The 23,092-nt window shown below is 38.0% G+C and overlaps 1 protein-coding gene across 1 annotated transcript in view; it reads right to left on the minus strand.

Annotated features, from left to right (window-relative positions):
* RANBP17 (RAN binding protein 17) overlaps positions 1–23,092 on the minus strand; it is a 149,991-nt gene that overhangs the window by 114,808 nt on the left and 12,091 nt on the right. The window contains 9 exon segments of the mRNA XM_046900429.1: positions 9,585–9,720; positions 11,252–11,357; positions 14,432–14,625; positions 18,054–18,226; positions 19,184–19,208; positions 19,210–19,328; positions 19,588–19,704; positions 20,171–20,244; positions 22,175–22,369. Of these exon segments, the coding sequence (XP_046756385.1) occupies positions 9,585–9,720; positions 11,252–11,357; positions 14,432–14,625; positions 18,054–18,226; positions 19,184–19,208; positions 19,210–19,328; positions 19,588–19,704; positions 20,171–20,244; positions 22,175–22,369 (1,139 nt within the window).

Consider the following 23,092-nt stretch of genomic DNA (forward strand, 5'->3'; position numbering starts at 1 on the left):
ACAGCAACACAATGTAATGGAATATGGGTGGGAAGGTTCTGCCCCTACCACCATCCAACCAACATCCACCTCTAATGATGTGGGCCAACATAACAAAAATGAGAGGCATTTCTTTTGGAGCAGCCCTCATATAGACTATATCAGATAACAGTCACTAAACAATGCAATAGTTCCTCTATGCTAGAAATATTTTAAATTTATTTGCACTCAAACTAAGATAAAAAGCGCTGTAAGATGCACTCTGTTTAACATGCATCCATCTGCCTGCATTCCTAAATTCCCATTTCTGAGATAAGTTAAGCAAACCAACACTCATCACTCTAAAGAAGTGATTGCAAGGAGACAGAGCACAAAGCTAATTCATGACAATCCCTAACTAACCTTCAGATTCCTCTGTCTGCATACATACTCAAATACAGACTCAACCCAGTTCTCTTTGAGATACTCATGTACCATGATCAGTAAAGACTTATCCTTATTCTTTTCTTAGCATGCAACAGGTTTTGATTTCTTCTTCCCCACAAGTAAACTGCTGTGCTAAATTGCCTGAAATGTAACATGCAACTTTGCTATAAGCAAACAAACAAATGAAAAAGTGACAAAATAAAAAGAGCAGCACAACAGATACCCCCTTTGTGATGTACAGTGTTTCAGCAGCATGTCCCTGTTACAATCCTCCCTTCTCTTGCCACCCATTTAATTTGTGCTGGGCACTCACTATTTAAAAAATAGTAGTCTCTCTCAAATAATACATTTTAATCACATCCAAATAACCCAATGATGTATTTGCCAAACACTAAAGAAGTCAATAATTTGTGGTGGAGGCAGGATTAGTTTTTAAGTCCACAAGTGATAGTATCAATTCTGAGTCGTTTACATATTAGTTTACAAATACTGCTTATAGCTTAATAGCATCATAGATGTAACTTCACAAAGATATTGGCTCTAGACAGTAATTATATCCTCAGCCTAATGTTGCAGTTAATGGACATACACATTTCAATGATAATTGCAATGCCTGAGCATGATAATGTGCCTTTATTAGCAGCTACAAAATAAAGCTCAGTTACAGCCAAGCACAGAACTGAACTATGCTAATTATTTATTTTTAAGATTGCCTGATTTGTGTTGTAAAATTATAAAATAAAAAAAGCACAGCACTTTGAAACCAACATTTTAACTGCAAATGACAGTGACGAGCTCTACAAAGCTTTGTTCAGGTTGCAGTTGTGAGCAATGGGCCCAAACCTAACAAGTTAGTAAGATACACGCACAGGTAACTGAACAGCAAATACACAGGAGTTTTTAAATATATATATTTAATCCAATTATTTTTCACATGGAGCAAGATCTCTGTTAGTGCAAGCCACGATCCAAAATAACTGTACATTTTTAAAAGCAATGACCCAATTAACTCAGCTTGTCCCATTGTGGGGCAATTGAACAAACTGAAATAGCAGTCCAGGAGTATCTGCTGGAAGTTCCTTCTGCTGAAGAAAGGACGGGAACTAAAAGGAGACCAACCTGAGTAAAGTTTCCTTGAGTAAGTTTTTGCTACTTTCCCATTTTCTAGAAAATAAATCAGTCAATAAATGTCAAATCTCCAAGAGGACACGACCGAAGGGATACACACTCATATGAAGAAACCTTTTTCTGATGGCTAATAAATTAACAAATTACCAATTCTTTTGGTCCAAGAAACTGACGAACGGTGAATGCTGAACCCTTTTAAGCCCAACCAGCAACTACAGTCCCACAGAACGATCCTAAATTTAAGTCTGAAGTACAGATTTGATTAGTTCTGTGGTTGTCTCCATGCTGTAAGACAGAAGTATAGTTCAAGAAATATTAGACGTTCTCATCTAATTTGTGCCCTTTAAAGCTTTGGAAGCAAGATTTTTTTTTCTTTAAAAGCATCACTGAAATCACCAAGAATTTACTTCTCAAATAAAGCAACTGTATTAGTCTATTTCAGTCTTATCTTTAACAGCACGTTGACCACACTGAGCTAGTACGTATCAACATTTAAAGCCGCTTTGACATATACAGTGCTATTTTATAACTGCTCAAGTTCTCTATGTCAGTCTAACATTTGCTCAATTTTGCAGTTGAAACTGTTTAGAAGAAAAGGTTTACAAAAAAAAACAGTAATGAGATTTGTCAGATGGGATGTTTGCATCAGTTCTACAGATCAGAAATCTCCTGCAATACTCTGATCACCAACCAGCATCTGAGTTTGACTGCCATCTACTTTGTTTGATTCACGCACTAGTAGTTATGTTCAATTCAAATCCCAAAGAGTGCTACCTGAATTTGGAGGCATTTATGCTCAGCCCTATGCAGCGTCTATATATACTGTAACTATACCTGCTGTGTTTGATAAAAACTGCTCAGTCCTGATCGGGTCAATCTTTCCTGCACATACATTCTGCCTCAGAAGGAAAAGCATTTTGCAAGAGCTGTTGAAGTTTTCCATCAGTACCAGACGGATCCAAGCTGCATTACAGTCAATGCCTGGCTTCCTGTAGGACCTGCAAGGAGACTGAACTCGATACAGAGGACGCTCCTGCTGCCTCACGGAACAGCAGGGTAGCTGTGGAACAATAAAATGAGGTTTGGCCCAGTGAAGTGAAACCCTTAGTGACAGTATTTTTCTTCTGAAACAGCCATTCTTTATTCTTCCCAAAATATGCCATGGAAATAAGTTGTACCCAATTCTCACTACAATGCTTCCTTAACAAACTCTAAATGTTAAACTTAAATGAGAGGCATTTCATGCAATCTGAAAAATATTCAGTTCAATTAAAAATAATTGATGCATGGTGAAATAATTCTTCCCAAAGCTGCTGTAAAATCTTCAAAAAATAAAGCTACTTAATAATTTTCATCTCCTACAGGCTAGAGAGAAGCATTATTGCATATTAAAAATTGGAGTGTGGTTTTCCCAGAGGTAAAAGAAAGTTATTAAAACAACCTATTTATTGTTGATATAACTATCCATTTGTGCTACACAAAAAGTAACAATTTCAGTACATTAAAAGAAAAGCTAATTAAGGCATAATTAGTATTTTCTATGTTTTGATAATTAAGGGTTAGTTGGCTATTTCTTCTTAAATTCCTTTTTGATGTACCCCAACCAAGCCTTTAATGAGCAGCTAACGCTATTGAATCCCTGATGGCTGAGGAGTTTAGTGACCACTACTACATTACTTCCATTTATCACTGCCTCTTTACCTATAAATTAAAGTAGCCCTGTAGCTATGTTGATCTACTTTATATCAATTTCTTCATCCATATCAGCTGAATATGTATGGCATTAACCTCATTTACTAGTTTGGAAAAGCTGAATTAAAATGAGATCTAATTTCTAGCGCACAGAACAATTTCAAAACTGCCTGCTAATTTCCACCACCTGTCAGTGTTGTGATCTTCACCTCACTGTAATGAAATAAAACAGTATATATATTTTACAGCTCAGAAAAGAATAAGCATTCATAAGTGTTAAGATATCATTAATCATGAAGACATCAGGACCCGGGATGTTTTATGAGATGCACCACAATCAACACCTTCGCTTGCAAAGATCCCCACTGATGTCAGTGGGATTCCCACAGATCTCTGAGTCTCAACCTGTACGGAGTGAAAGCAGTCAAATCCTCATAGCTGTGGGCTTGGTTTTTGTTCTGTTTGTTGTGGCTTGCTATTTTTTTCTATTTTTATTTTTGCTAGGTCATGCTTCTGTGTCTGCAGGCAATGCAATCAAATATACATACACCGAAGAAATATCAAACTAACATAAGTCAACACAATACAAGTACCCAAGTTATGCATTAGAAGACAAACCCCTGTTCTGTGTTTAGACGATACTTGGTTACATGTGTTTTTTGCTTTCAGCTACTGCAAATAACAGAGCAAGGAAATGATATTTTTCCTCCCCTCTTAACACATTGTAGTCTAAATTTTAGACCCTGCAGATATTTTTTTTAATCATAATGCAGATCTACCTCACATGTCAAGCCTGTAATTTAAAAGCTTTAAAAACACAAACAGATGCAATCCTAAACGTTAATAAAGTAACATCTTCATATTCACCACATATATTAAAAAAAAGTACGAGATACGGTAAGAAGTTCCATTTGCATCCTTCACACCCCACTTTATTGTCATGCTTCAACCTGGACGTGCAAAGACTTCTTGTGAAACAAGAATCCAAAGTTTTAAGTAATTGTTCACTCTCACCTGCCCTACTGTTACAAAGCAATGAGATGCCATATATTGCACCTGACAAAGATGCTAGCTATCTCTCTTCATTTTTACATGGGGCTCTTACCCAGAAACAAAATTATCTGGATTATAACTCCTATTTTCCCCTTTGGGTCACTCCCACTTCTATTTAAAGCTAGAGCAAAGCAAAAGCATGGCTTAGCAGAACACCCTACTGTCAGTGATCTGTACCTAAAGGAGGTATCTCTCGAACTACTGCCACCCAGAACATAGCAAACATAGCTGCAGAATGCTCTGAACACACTGGGCTACTGTTTGCTTACAAAGAGCAGAACACAAAACAATGAATTGCTTTGTGGTGCAGTAAAGGAGTTGACCCAAAGGCATTTTGATTGTTAAGTTTTGAGTTACTTAAAGCAATACCAGCAACTGATTTTTCATATAGAAAAAACAACCTTCCAAGCGTAACTGCTCTGATTATGGGTCTAAAAATGGCTCTGCCTATAAAAGCTGAGACAGAGCTCCAGCAATAACCTTCAGTCAGGCTCTACTGAAGAGCACAGCTCAGTCTAAAATACCTGCTATTACTAACGTCATTTTCACCACGCTACCCTCATCTGACACGTGAATACCTTCCAGCTTTGACCTCTGTGTTTGAAGAATGGCAACAGGAAACTGAAGGGACAAATCTAGACAAATAGCGCCACATGCTGTACAAAGCACACATGGCAAGTGCACTACGGTGGAAGATCAATTCTTCATCTGCTAGAATGAAAGAACAGTGACAGCGACATCATGTACAGTTCTGTACCTAATTCTATAGCCTATGCAATGCCAGAACATTGTAAATGTAGTTTATTTCTCTTCTATAGAACCACTCTCATAACCTACGACATATTTCTGTTTTCAATCACTTTTTTTTTGTTTTTAAACCAGCTAAGTACCATTCATTTTACCATTCACATCAAACCCGAAGGTGCAAAGGAACTATCAACAAGAACTTTACTTCAATACATATATATACATATACATATATATATATACACACACACATGTACATACACACACACTTCAAACTTTTCTCAACTTTAGAAATGGTATTAACTTAGCTAAGCTGAACTTCATATGAAATACTGATTTACAAGACGTTTCCAGCAAGTTACAGTTTGATTTTCTCTTGACAATATCACGCTGCTGGTTAACAGACAGAGCCCTCTGTGACATCCCATGCTGTCAGCTGCCAATGCAGCCCATCCCCAGGAGGCAGCTGGGAACAGATGTGGTCTGAACTACGCTTGGGGAAGGTCACAAACCCCTCCCACTGCCTCCTCACCTTTTGGATTAGCAGGCAGCCTTCTCTGCCACCTTCTCATGCTCAAAGATGCTCTAATTCCTGATACTCAGTTGCATCAAACCCCATGCGTACTGCACGTGGCACGTGCTTCTGGCTGAGAAACACACATGAGTGCTGATATGAATATTTCCACCTATCTTACGGCAGCTCAGAAGAAAACAGAACCCAGAAAAATAATGGATGAAGGAAGAATGTTTGATGCACATCAGGGAATGCTCTGTACAGACAAAACAGCAGAACTGAACAAGTCTGTCATCTCAAGAAAATCCTTAAAAAAAAATGGACTCTTATAAAAGCTCTGTTATGTGGTGGCAAATTTGATTGCAAAGAAGTCAAAACCCCTTGCCGATGGTGAGTTCACTATGCAATGTTTGGAAAGCGTGGCAGATACAACATCCCATTAAAAAAACCAGATTTTTCTAAAACCAGTTTGTGTCACCAGACTGCAGCCAGGAGAATTGAAGAAACAGGAAAATCTATCAAGACTTTTGGAGAGAAAAGCTGCTAATTTCAAACTGTAATGCTTTGGCAATAGATGAAAGTACCGATGCTACAGATACGGCTCAATGTGCCACTTTCATCAGAGGCACTGACCATGGCCATAATGTCACTGAAGAAATAGCTTCTTTGGTGCCACTAAAAGACACAACTACAGCTGTCTATAGCTTTTTCCTAAGAAATAGTGCCCCAAACTGGATGTATTATTCCAGCTGCAGCCCTATCTGAATCAAACAGACCTGAATGAGAATCTCTAGCACATTACTAAATATTCCTCTTACCACACTCCTAAAAATGCCTTTTCTTGTATGCCAAAGCAACATGTCCTGTTGACTATCCCTGCCCATAAAGGGCTGATGTCCACAGTATTATCTGTGACCAGACAGCATCATTTCAGATTTTCCCTTCCTAGTTCCTAAGCCTAAATTTTCACACCTGAGCGTGGTGTTTCACCAGTGTTTTCAATTTCCAGGTTCTCTCTCCAGCTTATCAAGACTTTTCTGAATTCCTACCCTGTCCTTTGTGATTACATCTCCTCCCAGCAGTGCAACTTGCACACTTACATAAGCATATAGTTGATCACGTGTTAAGAGTACTGCAAAGGAAAAGAGTCATTCAGAAAAATGTTTTCTCTAATCAGCAACGTTTGATGTCAGGAATCAGATTCCAGGGCAATATGACACCACTCACAGTAACGGCTTGCAGTGGCACACTAATAGTAGAGCTACCACTATTCTGTAGATAACTAATGGAAGATGAAACTCCGAATTTGGTAATCAGCAACATGCCACTATAAGATCACTCTATTATATCAGCATTAAACCAAAACATACATTGGTAGACAGACAGACAAATCTTGATAGTGCTATACAGTAGCAAAGAACCCAGTCTTGTATTTAACAGGAATACAAAAATATATTTATTCATTCACTGCTCTATTTAATTCAGAAGAAGGCATTTTGATGTATTATTTTTGTATTTGAAACAAAGAGGTACTTAACGTATACCACTGTATCACAGCAGAGATTTCCAAGAGTTTCCTATTCTTCCTTAGACAGACAGCTCTGTTGGACTGTTTACTAAAAATGCACTTATTTACTGAGCCCAAAGTTCTTCTATAATGGGCTTCTTTTCATAGTATGCACAGATGTAAAAATGAGTCAATTAATAAATAAAATTAATATATTTATACATGCTCCACAATTTTGTTCAGCTATTCTGCCTTCTGTAACCATTTTCTGCATGCAAGAGTATGATTAACTCGAGAAATATTCCTAAAGATTACTTCAACATGGCTGAAGCATGCAAAATTTCCATTACACATTCTGTAAATAAATCCATTCAAGCAGTCTTGAATATTTATACAAATGTGTATTAAGTTAGTCACTTGATATATGCCTGATATTTCAGCTACCAAGTGCAAGCCTTTTTATTGTGTATTTGTAAATACCTGCCAGCAACACACTGCACCGTGGGATTTGCAACTGTGAGGGTAGAATGCCATCTGCTGCTATACTTGCTGTTACAGCAGGATAGAACAGAAGAATCATCATACAAGTGCTGCCTTCTGATTTCTCTTAACTGCAAAATGTATACAATCATTTTATTAAAAATTGGAAATTCAAAAAACCCCACAGCTGGGAGCTCAGGAGCATTTACACAGTTCTCACTGTAAGATCAGGTGAAGTAATGGGATGCGGAGCACAGAATTCTATCAATGCAAATGAGAGGCCGTTATATCAAGCCTATTAGAGCAAAACAAAAACAAGAAAAAAAAAGGAAAGGTAATTAGTGTAATTTGACTGCAAACTAAATTATGCTGGTACATATTGTAAGCAAACCATTTAAAAAGCACATCTTGAAAATGCATTTGTAATGAACTACAGACTTGCTAGACTGGGTCTAGAATTTAGAAACAGCCCTTGAAGGGGTTATGCACCCTGGCAAGCCTTTCCCTTTCCTAGGCTGGTCACTGACAATGCGTAAGTCATAACCAAAAGGAGAATGTGGAATGTGATATAGCAATAGTTTGATTCATGCCCGTTTACTGAGAGGAGAAAAAAAATACTATCATCACCACAACAACAACAAAAATCCTTTCTTGAATTCAACCTACAGTTTTATGCCGAGTCCTTTGGGTAAAAGCTAATTCTTTCTGATCTAATTGCTCTTCAGTAAATCAAATGGAAACATTAGGCAGCATTTTACTGGATAACAAACCATTTAACCTTGCACACTGAGTGCAGTCACAGTGCTAGTCTTATGGCTATTCAAAACACACTGCTGAGCCAGATAAATTCAGAGGTACTGAACTTAAGCATGGCTGGCAAACGTGCAACTTTTGCACTATACCTCCTGAGAAGGGAGCCCTGGGTGTGCACTGCTTTACCCACACTGAAATGCTTTCAGCCTTCCCTAACGAAGGACATGATGCTTAGGTAGTCAACCTCCCAACAATGTTACAGCACATGAGTATTGACTGGACTTTACACACAGTTACAGCCCAATCAGTCAGGCTACAAAACGGTAAAATCAAAACCCTCAAAACTGATGAAAACTGGACAGAAAGACAAAATAATCTTGGAGTTAGACATCAGAGCAACACCAAATACAGCCACTTTGCCTTTCAATTGCCATCAGCAGCAGTTCTGCTGGTGAAAATACCAGTAAAAACGTGCTAGGTACCTTCACTTAGCACTAGAGAATCGTGCCATATTTAAAAATAACAAACCAGCTTTGGCAACTGAAAGGAACACATCATTTTCACGAGAAAGCAGTTCAGTATAGTGTAAAACTATTTTTAATCTTAAGTTAGGAACCATTCCATAAAGTTGAACTACAGTTCAAACCCAAAGGGATAAAGGAATTCTTGAGATTGGTACCAGTCACCAAAAAGGATACAGCACTACAGCAGTAAAATCAGATCTCAGTCACTGTCACAATTCCTGCTAAAGATTTGCTTGGGGCTCCCAACAGAACTCTCCGTCTTTCTCAAGATCAATTGATCTCATCTTACTGACATTCCCTTTATAACATCTACATTATGACTGTCCCCTACAGTTAAGGTGAATTAACTGCTGCTTCTTCAAAAATGCATCTTACTTTTCCCTCTTTTGTATTTAAAATGCAGAAAAGCTAAGTAATGAGAGAAATACAGTGGAAACCACGTAAATGAGTAACTGTCAAAAGAAAAGAACTATTAAAAGAATAAATCTTGTGTACCCAGCTGTGAAATATAACACAATATAGCAGAACCCAGCTAAATGTTTGAAATAAAAAATTGAAATGCAAAGTAACCTAAAATTGTTTAATGAACATAGCTGTTAAAATATTAACTCCTTGAATGCTTAAACTTAAGAGCACAATGACACCACATCAGCAAGTCACACATCTATCCAACCAGCCACAAGCTAAGCTCCACACCTTATCTGTGCTAAGGTCTACGGTCAGGTCAATCTGTGCACAGGCCTGTTCTATTTTGATCATCACTGTTTAGAGCAGACTTTACCTTTGAGGTGTGCTGAAGCTGGACCCCAACACGCATTTTGCAAAACTGATCCAAAAACCACAGAATTGGCAGTTCTACTTTCTCATTACTAGACACTGGTAACATGGCATCCATCAAAGACATCAGCTGAAACACCCTTTAATAACAACAACAACAAAAAAAGACATTTTCAGGATGGACTTTCAAGTTAAATTATATTATCATAGCTAATTTCTTTAGGAACCCATCAGCCATTTTTTGTTTGCCTAAGTATCTTCTAGGATTTTGTTCTGCTTAGATGCTAATTATGCTAATTGACCACTATTAAACATAAAACATCAACATAATGCTTTTCTAATTACTTTGTCACTTGAAATTTTTCTCAGATGCATATGTTATGCTGTAGCAGATTTGTGAAATATTTTCTGTTCGTAGATCATTAATTCCTCACTTTAACAAAAGAAAAATTTGAGCACCATGGGTTGCAGATTAGAAGTGCAAGGTAAGAGTTGGTCAGGTTCCCTGAAAATTGAAGCTATTGTACTCAGAAATACGTTTTTATATGTAGTATATGATGCACTGTCTTTAAAAAACATCTGCATAGTATTTTCTGATCTAAATTCTTACACTGTACACATCTCTTTACCAGGACTGATTTCAAAGAATTAACTGCAGCTTTAATCAGCTGAGAGTATTTAAGGTGGCGGTTTTTTAAATATTACTTTATTTCATTTTCATGTTCTTCTATGATCTGTTCCTTGAAATCTTCATTCCATAACAATTCCAAAAATCATTCTCACTCTTTCCCAGTACTGAAATATAGAGTAACTAGATCAGAAGTCAGCAGGCTACTTCATTTGTAAGTCTATATATGAAAACCTCTTATTATTAAAAACATAGTTGGAGACTGCTAACACCATACAGCCCCAGGGTAGATGAGGAATGCAAGTAACACAGGAAGAAATGTAAAGCTTTTTATCCCACTACAGACTGTATGCCCTTTTTTATGTGTTAGCTAGCTGGTGTAAATACCAGGATCAACAATGCATGCCCTTTTTCATATGCTCCTGGGTGTAAACAAGGATCAAGGAAGTATTTGTTAAATCCTTTCTATTTGCCACAAAGTATATATGTAATTTACAGTACTCCCTAGTACACTCCTTAACCTCAAAGTTCACATAATGGGGACTATAGCATACACATTTTACATCTAAAGCCTTCTTTTTATTTCTAGTTCTAGTCTGAAAGCTACCCTAAGCTTTCAGTGGTTGACTAGCAGCTCCTCTATACTCCTTCAATTGCAAGACTCTTCATTAGTACAAAGGAAATAGCACAGAAAATAGTAACCACAGCTCATAATTAATAAAATTAATACCTGTATAGGAATAAAACAACAAAAATATCCAGTAGCTATCCGATCATATCTGAACACTGGGTATGGCTAGAGGCATGTTTGCCTTTAGGTTTCTCCTGTTCCTCTTTAGCAGAGCTTTGAAGTGATAGCCTTACTGACCCCTTCGCTACTCAGGAAAGATCATGGTCACTGGAACGGTCGCAGTCCACATAAAGTCATACAGTTCTTGAACAACCACCACCCAAACAATGGACAAAGACTGAGACAGTCAAGTTCAAATGCTTGCTGATACTAAAACATTACAAAAATGAAAATAAAATCAAGCAATACTTACTGACAGGATAATTCTCCATCCACTGCATTGTGTTCATCAGTGCTACTGCACGTTAATCCTCCCCCCACAAAAGTACACACAAAGTAGACGAACCAGGCCAGATGTCCTAAAATTAAAAAGAAGAACAGTTAGTGATGACAAGCCATTACGGTAGCACAATACACTTCCATAAGGCATCAGTGCTTTCTTAAGGCATCAGACCGTAGAATGCTGTCAAGAGAATGGTTAAGTTTCTCCTCTTCTCAGACTTAAAACCTACCCAGAGAACTCAACCAACATTCTGAAGAGAACTGACAGATAAACTACAACAGCTTACTAAACTGGATGCACTTATACACGAAACACCACAGACCCAACTCAAAATACAGAACAAACAAATTCACCCTGATTAAGACAAGACGTATAACTAATCCAGTGTCTTCACAGCTACAAGTTATTTCACAGGATACAACTGTGGTGCAGTTGTATCTACTTAACAGCACTAGGAAACAGTTGACACTTTACTCCGCTTTAGTCTGCTTACTTTCTTTGCTCTATTTAAAGTAATTACTTGTAATGTCCAACTAATATCTAAAATCTTATTTTGAAAATGAAAAACCATTTGTACAGAAGACAATTTTTGCTTTGTGATGTGAAGCATATTCTTAATGAAAAGAACTTCTAACCTACTACATACTTTGGGAGGTCTCTGCTTCATACTATCCCATCATTCTTTGTGACCTTGCAGATCCTTCAGCTTGTGTACTTAGCACATGGCATAAGGACACCAAATACTGAAATCCAGCTTTCTAAGTATGGAACTCAGTTTACAAACATCAAACCGAGAATTATTTTGGCCTCTGTTCTGCTGGACACTCTCTCCCACACTGCAAAGTCTGGATTATTTTAACCTCTCTGGCAAGTTAGGGTGTAATACTTTTATTATCTTTGACCTACTTGTACCTATGGAAGCCATGCAGATTCCTGCTTCAGCTTTTTAAGCTGTGAATCCAGTATCTAACAGTATCCTCCCTCAGCAAAGCAGTGACAAAGCTAAGATCTGAATGGCAAACTAACATACAAATCTGTACAAATTTCAGGACATCTAAAGACTCCTTCCTCAACTGAAATGCACAGAGACAACAGAACACTAAAGCTACTTTTAGACTCCATCTTCATTTGGCAAAAGGTACTTGGGAATAAATGCCAACAAAATTAAAAATTACAACACAGCAAAGGCAAATAAATTGGAACAGTTTCCATGCAGGTTAAATCAAGTTACAAACAAGGGTTCTCAATAAGAAGTGTGAGCTTCACATAAGCTAGATTTCTTACTGTCATTACTAGGATTTTACCAAGCGATGACAGCGTAACTTACAAGAGCAAATACAACACACTGATGAATAAAGTGTCTTCAGAACACATTTTGAAGTTTAACATAAACAAAAAATTACAGATAAACAAACGAGGTCACATCACACCTTTAAACCAACATTCTATTTTAAATATTTATGTACAAGTGGGGATTGCTATAAGAACAGTATCTGTCAAAATCTCAGGTTTTCTATCAAGTTTGTTTCACGTTCCCTGGGATAGAACAGCCCTTTGAATATAGTATCAAAAAGCAACTATGAAGTGATGCTGGCCTCTTCAAACAGCATAACAATCACTTTGGCCAATCTTTTTCAAAACAAAAATCCATATTCTCTTGCAAATGGCAGTACCTTGCATTTAGTTACATGATGATACGCAATTTTCTGATGACAGCCCTCTTCTCTCAACATCAATTAAAAGGTTTTAACTTCTTTCCCTCTTTCAGACCCTCAGTATTTAAAATTTTCAATGCATTTGCTTTTGCAGCTACCTAGGCAGACAACATCTTTTCTTTTAGAAAATAATTATTGCAGTAATAATCTGTAATTATGGTTTATAACAGCAATAATCCCAAAGAAATGAGTCATTACCATAGATCACGAGTAATCATTAACTACTGCTAATGACCCATTTCTTGGGGATTATTGTTTTAGTAAGCCATGACCACATCACTATTGATACTGAGAGCAAGACAGTATAATAAAATGGAAGCTTAATATGGTATTAACTTATTCTGCAACATTAAAAGCCATTAAACATCTAAGTTTAACTATGTATATCTAGGGGACATAGCAGCTATTGTTCTCCATGAGCACAAATGTTCTGTTAGCACAAAGAGAACGCAGAATTTAAACTGCATCAAATATTTTCTAATGCATAAAGGCCAACTCCCCAGAGCAGTGACACTGAAAGATCCCAACTCATTCCATCCCTTTGGTCCCCCTTATTGGGTAATGGAGTGTAAATTCAGACTGCAGCTAGTCAATGAAACTAGGTCATTCTATGTGGGAGAACTTCCACTGAAGTTCCTGGGTGCGTGGGAGAAAGTGGAATAAATAAAATCAGGTAAGTAAAAGGTACACCAATGAAAAAATAGTTCCTACATAGAAGGAAATCAAAATATTTGAATTGCCAATGGAAGAACAGCAAAATACATCATAAATATTTAAAAGCATGCAGAGAAACAGCTGTGTAACACAGTAACCTGTCTCAGCTTGTCAAAACAACACCATTTATCCATGTAAAGATGCAATAGATATAAGATAATTTTATTGAGAAAGAGCCAGTGGTTGTAAAGATAATTCAAGTGAGACACAGAGGACTGAAATAGGTACCTGAAAATATGTTATAAGGACTACTTATTTTTACAACTTACACCATAATAATTAACTTGAGATCCTTGAAAGTCTGGTAAGTTATCTTAACAGAGTTGTTTAATGTAAGCTAAGGTTTTAAAAGTAAATTTAGTTTTCACAGATGGATAAATGCACAAAGAAAAAAGTTAAGATCTTCAATTTCAGAAAATGCTCAAATAGCAGCTGGCTCCCATTAGGGCATCTGGGGCACTAATAGGTCTTACTTAAGAAGTTTTTAGAGCTCTCATGCCCATACTCTAAAGATGTAACAAGATATTAAAAATATCAACTGTCCATCTATCTATTTAACATAAACACAATCAGTGAGAATGTGGTGCAAGGTCACTTGGAACATGAGTTTCTAGTACCAGAAAAGATGTAGGTGCATCTCCCGTAAGATCATCGCACTTTCATATGCAAGGATATTTATAATGACACATAAAACAATCTAAACATTAAATTAAATACTAACCTTCCTGGACTGTGATTTCTAATGGATTCCTACTAGAAGAGTGCAATAGTTCTTGGTAGTTCTGTGCATTTTGGTCAAACAACTGTCCAAGAAGTGTACAGGTCTTTTCATATTCACACCTGCTAACTGCGCATAGCTGCTCTAGTTGTTGGAAAACTGTAGCTGTATCATGCAGTGGATCTTCAAGGCCATCTCTAGAATAGAAGTAAAAAGCAACCACTTAACCACATTGCCTGAAAGCTCCTTCTTTGCTTTCCCATCCAGATCTTGCCCAACTGTCACTAAAATGCTGAGCTGTATACAAAAGCCTTAGCACCTGGTATACAGAACAGACAGATTTAAGCACTCATTTTAAACACACACACATACCCCTTCCCACCCAACAGAACAATATTCTATTTGTGCTATCCTCTTTAACGTATAGCTTAAAATGCAAAGAACTACAAGGCAGATAGGAGATGAGATTGGCAGTATGAACACAAAGGTAAATCCTGAAGATGTGAGGTCCTTTGTGCCTATGCCCAAATACTAACAAGCAGCATATTTCTCATAGGATGACTGTGGAAAAGAATGGAATACATAGCAGGAACGGATTTTGCATATTCATCAAATTAAGTACAAGACCATGATATCAAAGCCAAGAAGTTTCAGTAAAATTCCATGCAGTTGCTTTATAAATGTTTATTATGGGTTCTGCTACAAGAAACACCTGTAACAAAAAGAGCAATAGCTCTTCCTGTGAAGTATAACTGTACTCATTACACAAATCACAGTAGGAAAGGTTTATTCATCAGCAAGTTAATCTGCTGCTGCACAGGGAATGAACAATCTGTAGTCTTCAGAAATGTTCCACTGGGTACAGATAAAGCATCATATCTTTATGTAAAGGAATGTAAGCATGACTGCAAGGTGAAGACAGAGCTCAGGAGTCAATCAGTCAAGCAGGCTGTGAAAATAAAAGTCTATACTGAATCTTAAAACCCAAAAGAAACAACAAAGAAAGCTGAGAACTCGGTGCTTGGGCTTGACTTTAGGTAGAAAGGCTATGAAATCAGTGAGCTCACTGACCTTGGAACATTTCAGTAGGAAATTACTTCTTTCCAGGTAAAATACATCTCCTCGGTATTAATAGGTTTAGCCATAGTATGGATCCAGGTATCTTCTCTTTGGCTTAGAGCCCACATGGCTTACGCAGACTGGTTTCCTCTGCATGTGGTCATATTAACGTGCGCAGTGCTAACACCTGATCTTCAAAAGATATAAAACAGCTAGTGATCCTTCTCTGACCATAGGACCAGCTGGGATGGCTCCTGAAAGAAGGGTGACATTATCACCTATACTTGCTTGTAAGGAAAATGATCACTCCAGAAAGCAAGACTTACTGGCAAAGATACCAATTAATGTCCTTGGAGCAAAGAGAATTCTTGAGAGATCAGCTCCCAGATATCCCACATTTCTCAAGAACTGTCTAGACATTTACTATCAAAGACTACATTTGATACAGCTGTCTAATGAAATGCCATAACATAGGATCTTCATCACAAAAGAAAGTACGACAGTGTCAGAAAGATTCATCAGTTAGAGCTGCAGAAGGTTACTTGCTCACAGGAATGTCAGGACTGTCTTAAGAATGAAACAGAGCGCAGAAAAGCAGAACAGAAAATATGACTTAAAATGTCAAGGAAGTTTAATCTGCTTGAGACATGGCATGAGAAAACCAACTGCAGATACACCAAGCTGCTGCTTCTTCCTGTTTCTAGCTTTAGAGTGCTGGAAGCACACAACTTTGAGTCATTAGGAACCTTTAACGTACCTAACACAAGTAACACCAACAGCAACTTGGCCACTAAGAAGCAAGATGAAAAGAGACGCATGCATGAGATTTTGGCTAATTTGAGACAAAAGGATAATGATGGTGAAGCTGAATGTACTTACTCACACAAACAGACTAAATATATCTCAACAAAAGAAAACTGAGAAAGAAAAGCAGATGTGGCTTATTCTACAGTACTGCGTCAGGCTGCAACATCTCATTAACAGGTATCCATGAAAGCCCTCAGAAAAAAACCTAAATTCTTTCAGTAATCTGAACATATTTTTTCCTTTATTCAGTGTATTACAGTATGGACTATAAGGCACACTTAAACTATTTTAAAAAAAGATTTGAACTAAGAAATGGTTAGCCAGCCCATTTCAGTCTTGGCACTACAGCTCGTATGGTGCTGTCTTAGGCTTTGTAATGCATGGAGTTTGCTGCTTTCCCCCATTACTCTAAAACCCATGGTGCTACAAAGTGACTAATCAAGCAGGATATATAAACAGGTCGTTGCTGAAAAGATAATACCTAATTTACAAGGGCTGCTCCAAAAGTAATGCCAAACAGTGGATGCAGCACAGTGAGGAGGTGTGTTTCAGCAGCAGCGACAGCGATGTGAAAGACAAGCCATGCTCTGGCTGGTCATGCACAGCTGTCGCATCACACAATGAAGAGCACGTAAACCAGCTCATCCTCACAAACTGGCCGACTGCAACCAAGGAGCTGCATACGGAGCTGAGTATCAGCTTCAGTGCACTGGAACCAATGTTAGCAACATTGGAATATTGCCAAGTTTGCACCAGGAGGGTCCCACAAACACCTACAGGAACAGAAAGACCACTGTATGCAAGTTTGTTATGACCTACTGAACCAGTCTGAGACTGAAGGTGACAGTTTCCTGGATCACACGTCATTACCAGCGATGAGACAAGATGTGAATTCCCAATTGAAGAATAAGTTCAAAACACAGCCCTCAGCAGATAGAGATGTGCACAGTCTTTTGGGATAGGAAATGGGTGATCCGTCTGAACTTGCTGGAAACTGGGCCAACCATCAATTCTGACTGATGCAGTGTGACAGAGACTAAGAGGAAAGCTCAAACTTCCAGACTCAAGCAGATGACCTTTCTCCTGCAACATGATAATGCCAAGCCCCATACCAGTTTGAAGACCATGCAGCCCATTGCCAATCGTGGCTGGGAAGTCCTACCACATCCACTGTACACTCCAGACTTGGTGCCTTCCGACTTGCATCTGTTAGGGATGATGAAAGATGACTGTGTAGGCAACATTTTCCTAGCAACAACACCATCACAGCAGCTGTGAAACAGTGGGATACCTCCACTGGTGCAGATTTTTTTTACAAGCACAGCATGCAGCTCTTGTTCTCTGCTGGCAAAAATGCAGAGCTAATGGTGGGTACTAGGATCCAAAATAGTGTTTACTAACTGAGAATTTTCTCTATCAAATAGTGTTAATGTGCTCTTCAGCTCTCTGTTGTAGTTCCAATGGAAATAAACAGGAGGCATTACTTTTGGAGCCATGTGTGTGGGTAGTCTTAAAAAAAAAAAAGGAAGGAAAAAAGAGGCTTTTTTAAGAACAAGGGACTAAAAGAGGATAAAGAGCTAGAACCAACATTTGACTTTGACCTGAATTTAATAAGCAGAGTAAATGGTATCAACCAATTAAGATACTGCCCTGGTAAACCGAATCAGAGTTTTAAACATAACCAAAACGTAATACACTGATACAACTGAAAATTAAACATTCTATGTTACAGTTCCAAAAGTTGCAATTACAAGTTCACCCTACTACTACAGGAACACACTCCAGTCTGGAAGTAATATAAACTTTTGTTATCTCAGGTGCATACGTACCTAAGAGGTGGGGTCCTGCTGTTTTCACAGAAGGTACAGATGCTGCCATACTTTGCCACAGAGTTAGCAAATAATGAATGCTATTTGGAGCAAACTCCCAGTGCTATAAGAAAAAAAACCCATACTTCTGTTAAAGCACCCCAGTGTGAAATTTTAGTTGTGAAATACAATGCTTTTATCTTGAGCAGTTTGATTCACTCACTTAAATACTGAAGGACCCCATCAGAATCGAGATGTTATGGAACACACTATAGACCATGCTCACTGCGGTGTGGTACCCACAGACACTCTGGCCTACAGGAGCAGTATCCTACTGCTGGGTATTATCTTCCACTCCTACTCTGAATACCAGAGAAAGTTTCCAAAGGAATCAGTAAAATAACAATCACAGTATTACTCAAACAGTGGGCACACCCAAAAAATCTGTAAGAGTTTTAAACAGTGTGAGAATCTTGATCCTGTCTTTCAGGATGAGGTCTTTCCTCCAGTGTCTTTCTCAGGTAAGCAGTGACCCCTCACACATTTAGACACTATTTCGCCCAGCTTCTGAATCCCACTTAGCAGCTTAGCATATAGGCAACTGTACATATACATGTACACATTTATGTATGTACACAAAGATTTAGAGAGACAAAGATGCAAAAGCAGAGCTTCAAGAATCTAGTCAGTGTAGGCACTAAGTTGAAAAGGGAGCACAGGTTTAAGCATTTTAGAGCTGGACAGAGGGTCTAGTTTGCCTTTTTTTTTTTTAGGGTATGGACTAGAGCTGGAGGATTCACATCTAGGTCCTATTTCAGTCACCTATTTCTCCTTTAAACCTAGTCCCATTACAGAACTCTGTAGGAGTAATGGGAACCAGCTGCAAAGATCTTAGAAGTTACACCACTAATAGTATACTTCTATGTGATTTTAGAAGTTGCATCGCTAATAATACATTTCTACGTCAAGTCAAGCCTCGCCACATCCTCAAAAAACACCTACATCAACAAAATGAATCAGGATTGACTTCTTTGTCTTTCAAGAGTAGAACAGAACAGAAAACTTCAGTACGTGTTCTTACCTGTAGGCCAGTAATAGTAAAATTTGATGAGCTGGATAACTTCTGGGTAATCTCTCACTACCACTAACTCTCCTAGTTGATAGTTGGTCTTCAGCCGAGCCAAAAACCGACAGAATTCACGGTAATTACCGGGATCAGATAAACCCTAAATTCAAAGAAGCAAATTTTTAAAAGTTAACAGTTTAATCTAGTAGAAATTTTATGAGCACTGTGGCTGATCAGGTGACAATTTCATTTGCACAGCATTTCTGCTTTATTTTGAATAGTAAATCGAAGCAAACAGATGGCAGGCTGCAAGTGGTTTTGATAGATTCAGTAAATTAATTACAAATGTGACAGGCAAAAACAAGTCCACAGCTGTTTCAGCATTTCAAATAAATAACCACAAATAGAAAGACAGATACCTGTGGATTTTCAAGTATTTGTTTCGCTCCTTTGCTGAGATTACCAAGATGCCTGGCACGTTCTTGATTGCTGAATAAAGGTCTTGTAGAAGCAAACTGAACTAAGCAGGAAAGTGCCTAAAGAATAAAATAAATGTAAGAATACATATACACACATGTATATATATTCAGAATAATATTAACTTATTCCTCGAATCAAACAAATCTACTGCATCTGTAGCACATTCAGTACCTGAAGATTACTCTTTCAGCAACATCCAGAAGATCACTGAAGACAATTACGGCTCAGTTTTAAAATTCTCTTTTACAATAGGTTACAAGTTCATCAAAATAATTAGGTGGATGCTTTCTACACGGCCATCATGCTGAAATTCAGGGGTTTTGAACACTTTCAAATTTAGAAATGAAAACTAAGGCCAAAGTTTAAAGAAAAGACATTGTGACTGGGCAGAGTCAGTACCTGTGGGACTCATAATTTACATGTTAGTGCACAGAATTAAACAGTATCACCTGAACAAAGTATAAATGTAAAAAAAAAAAAGACTATTGTCACTGTTTTAGTGTAAATCACTGTGTCACTTACTAACTGAGACAACATTGGTGGAAGGGAATGATGCAAATCAAAAAACAGGTCCAAGGTCCCTGGCTCCAGGAAGACTAAAGAAAAAGATAAGTAGGTTTTATCATTTTCTGCCAGCAATAATTAGGTATCTTTAACAGAATCATCTCTTTTATTCACCAAAATACTAAGAGTGAGATACTACTCATTGCACAATGTTACATAAAACACCATTCTCTTCGTATTGCATCTGTCCTACAGCTCAAAGAGCATTTCTCTGAAACTGAACATTATGCAGTATGCTCTCAGTTGCCTGCAGAATGCTATTCTGTAACAGACGTAGGTAACTGTGATGTCTTTGGGTTGCTACAGCAGTACACTACAACAGGCACCAGACACTAAGGATTAGTTTGGAGCAATGTAAGCAAAGGCAAGTCTTTAACTAAAGGTTCACAGACTAGCCTAGCGTCTGCAAGCACACATTCTGGTAGCCTCTCACAGAAAAGAAGACTTTAATTACCAAGTTACCATGGAAGCATATCAAGCAAACTACAGCACTACTCTCTTTCATGAAGTAAAAACGGTGTAGAAAAGCATTCACCAATAATTCACCATTATGTAATCCCACACAAGACATAACATTTGAAAGTTGTTCCGTTTATAAGCACTGTATTTCTGCAGGCAAAAAATAAAAGTTAATATTCTTACACACTGTTTGCATTGAATGAGGAAAAGGGAGATCCTTCAATGTAAAATTTAAAGTATCTGAAGTAAAATCTTGGAAAAAACTCTTAGTAAGTTACAGTCACTTGAACAAATTCAGTCTTTCATCACTATTTCCCTGCTTGCCACACATATCTAATATGCCTCACGCTGTGATAAAAGCCTACAGTACATTAAGTTAAAAGGAATGGAAACTGATGAAGAATAATGCAGTTGAAATCAAAAGTAGTATCAAATGCTACAGAGCCATGTTAAACAAGTAGGGCAGCAAAGATGGGGAAAAGCTGGAGGGCAAGATGTAGGAAGAGTGGCTGAGGTCCCTTGTTTTTTCAGCACAGAGCAGAGGAGCTGAGGGCAGCCCTGATGGTAGCTGCAGCTCCTCACAGGGAGCAAAGGGCAGCGCTGAGCTCTGCTGTCTGGACCCCAGGGAATGACATGGAGCTGCGCTGGGGGAGGGTCTGCTGGGGGTTACGGGAAGGGTCTGCACCAGAGGCCGGTGGGCACGGCCTCAAGCTGCTGGAGCTCAGGAAGCATCTGGACATTACTCTCAGACACAGGACGTGGGTGACCTTGTGTGAAGCCAGGAGTCAGACTTTATGATTCCTGTAGGTCCCTTCCAACACGGTTTAGTCTGTGGTTCTAAGTAAACCACATTTAAGCCTCCAATCTTGGTTGAGGGAGACAATGTAGGAGCTTTGTTAGAAGTAAAGCAGGCTTCCAAGCAGGTTAATTTGGCAAGAAGAAGGACAAATTAGCCTACAAAGAGCTCCCTGTTGCTAGCGCTAAACTGCTTCCATTACTCAAGGCAATGAGCTAGCTTGGATGTATCTATACTGTAGTGCCATCTGCACTGTGCAATTTCACGAAGTCAAAGCTTTAGAGTCTAAGAACCAGAATGTAACACTCCAGCTGCCTTCATTACCAAATTCATATTCTAGTACAACCAACCAAATTTAATACATGATTTTCTCATCAGAAAGAAGAGGAAATAAATTAGACATGCTACAAGTGCTGTACCTCTACAAGGTGTTCTTAGCTCGGGAATGAGAATAGTGTTCAGTGTCTAGTTAATTTGATTTATTGTGAATACCTACGTTATAGGCCACACTCATTTTTGTCTGTAAAAGTAATAATAGGAAAAGCGTGACAGAAATAGCAGAAAACATGTCCTAATAATTCACCAGCAAGAAAACTCTACTACACATAGAAAAGATTCACTATCTGCAAGTATTGTGACAAAATAAGTTACACAATCCAGGAGGTGTATAATGCTTCCAACTGCTAGCAATTATGATCCTTTCTTCCTTGTTCTCCAGCTCGCTGGAATCTGCACAGTGCATAGGTCATCTGCAGATTCATCAGTTGAATTTCCAATGAAATCAAAATTAAGACAATTCAGTACAAGCTTCAAAAGATGCACTGCTAGACTTTTTGCCATTGATCCTGAAAGCTTAAAGGTTTTGCCAAAAGCCACGGAGAAAAAACACCTTGTCAGGTGACCTGCATAAAACACGTTTTAAAAGCAATTTTGAAAAGGAAACTTCAGATTTCACAGCAAGAGAACACATACTCAGAGGGGGGGAAAAGAAAAGGAATCCTTCAAATATAAGACACGTACTTATCCTTAAAGGCAAAGGGAAAAATTACTATTACCACCTGAGATACATCATCCACGTCAAGCTAAAGCTTTAAGCCTCATAAATAATTGTTAAAAGCCCAGTGAAGTAATAATTTAAAGTACTTTCAGCTAAGACAGGGCACATCAGTGATAAAGCTTGTTAAAATACTGTTAATGCTCATTGCAGAAATTGAACTGTAAGGCTTCATGCTTTGTGGTTACTCCAGAGCAGCGTGGAGTACCTATCATATACATCATATGGGAAAGGATTATGTCAGCAATTGGTTATTTTTCAGTTCAATGCCTATGACTGTCCAACCTGCTAAACAACACAATTTCACTTAATATACTCAGACTACTCCTATGGTATGACTATAAGAGCCTCACATTAAAAAAAAATTAAAAAATGAACAGTCTGAATGTAATCTGAGTTCAGCTTTTTACAGTATCTGTATAAATACAGCTGTCTCTGTTGCAGTAGCAAGGCAAATATAATGCACCTGTAATGTCAGAATAAAAAGGTATTTGTTAAGCAAAACAAGCTCTTGGGATTTGGACAGCTACACTGAACACACGGCAAGAACACATTCTTATTTCTTTCTTAC

The sequence above is a fragment of the Gallus gallus genome, chromosome 13 (assembly GCF_016699485.2).
Source record: "Gallus gallus isolate bGalGal1 chromosome 13, bGalGal1.mat.broiler.GRCg7b, whole genome shotgun sequence".
Taxonomy (NCBI): Eukaryota; Metazoa; Chordata; class Aves; order Galliformes; family Phasianidae; genus Gallus; species Gallus gallus.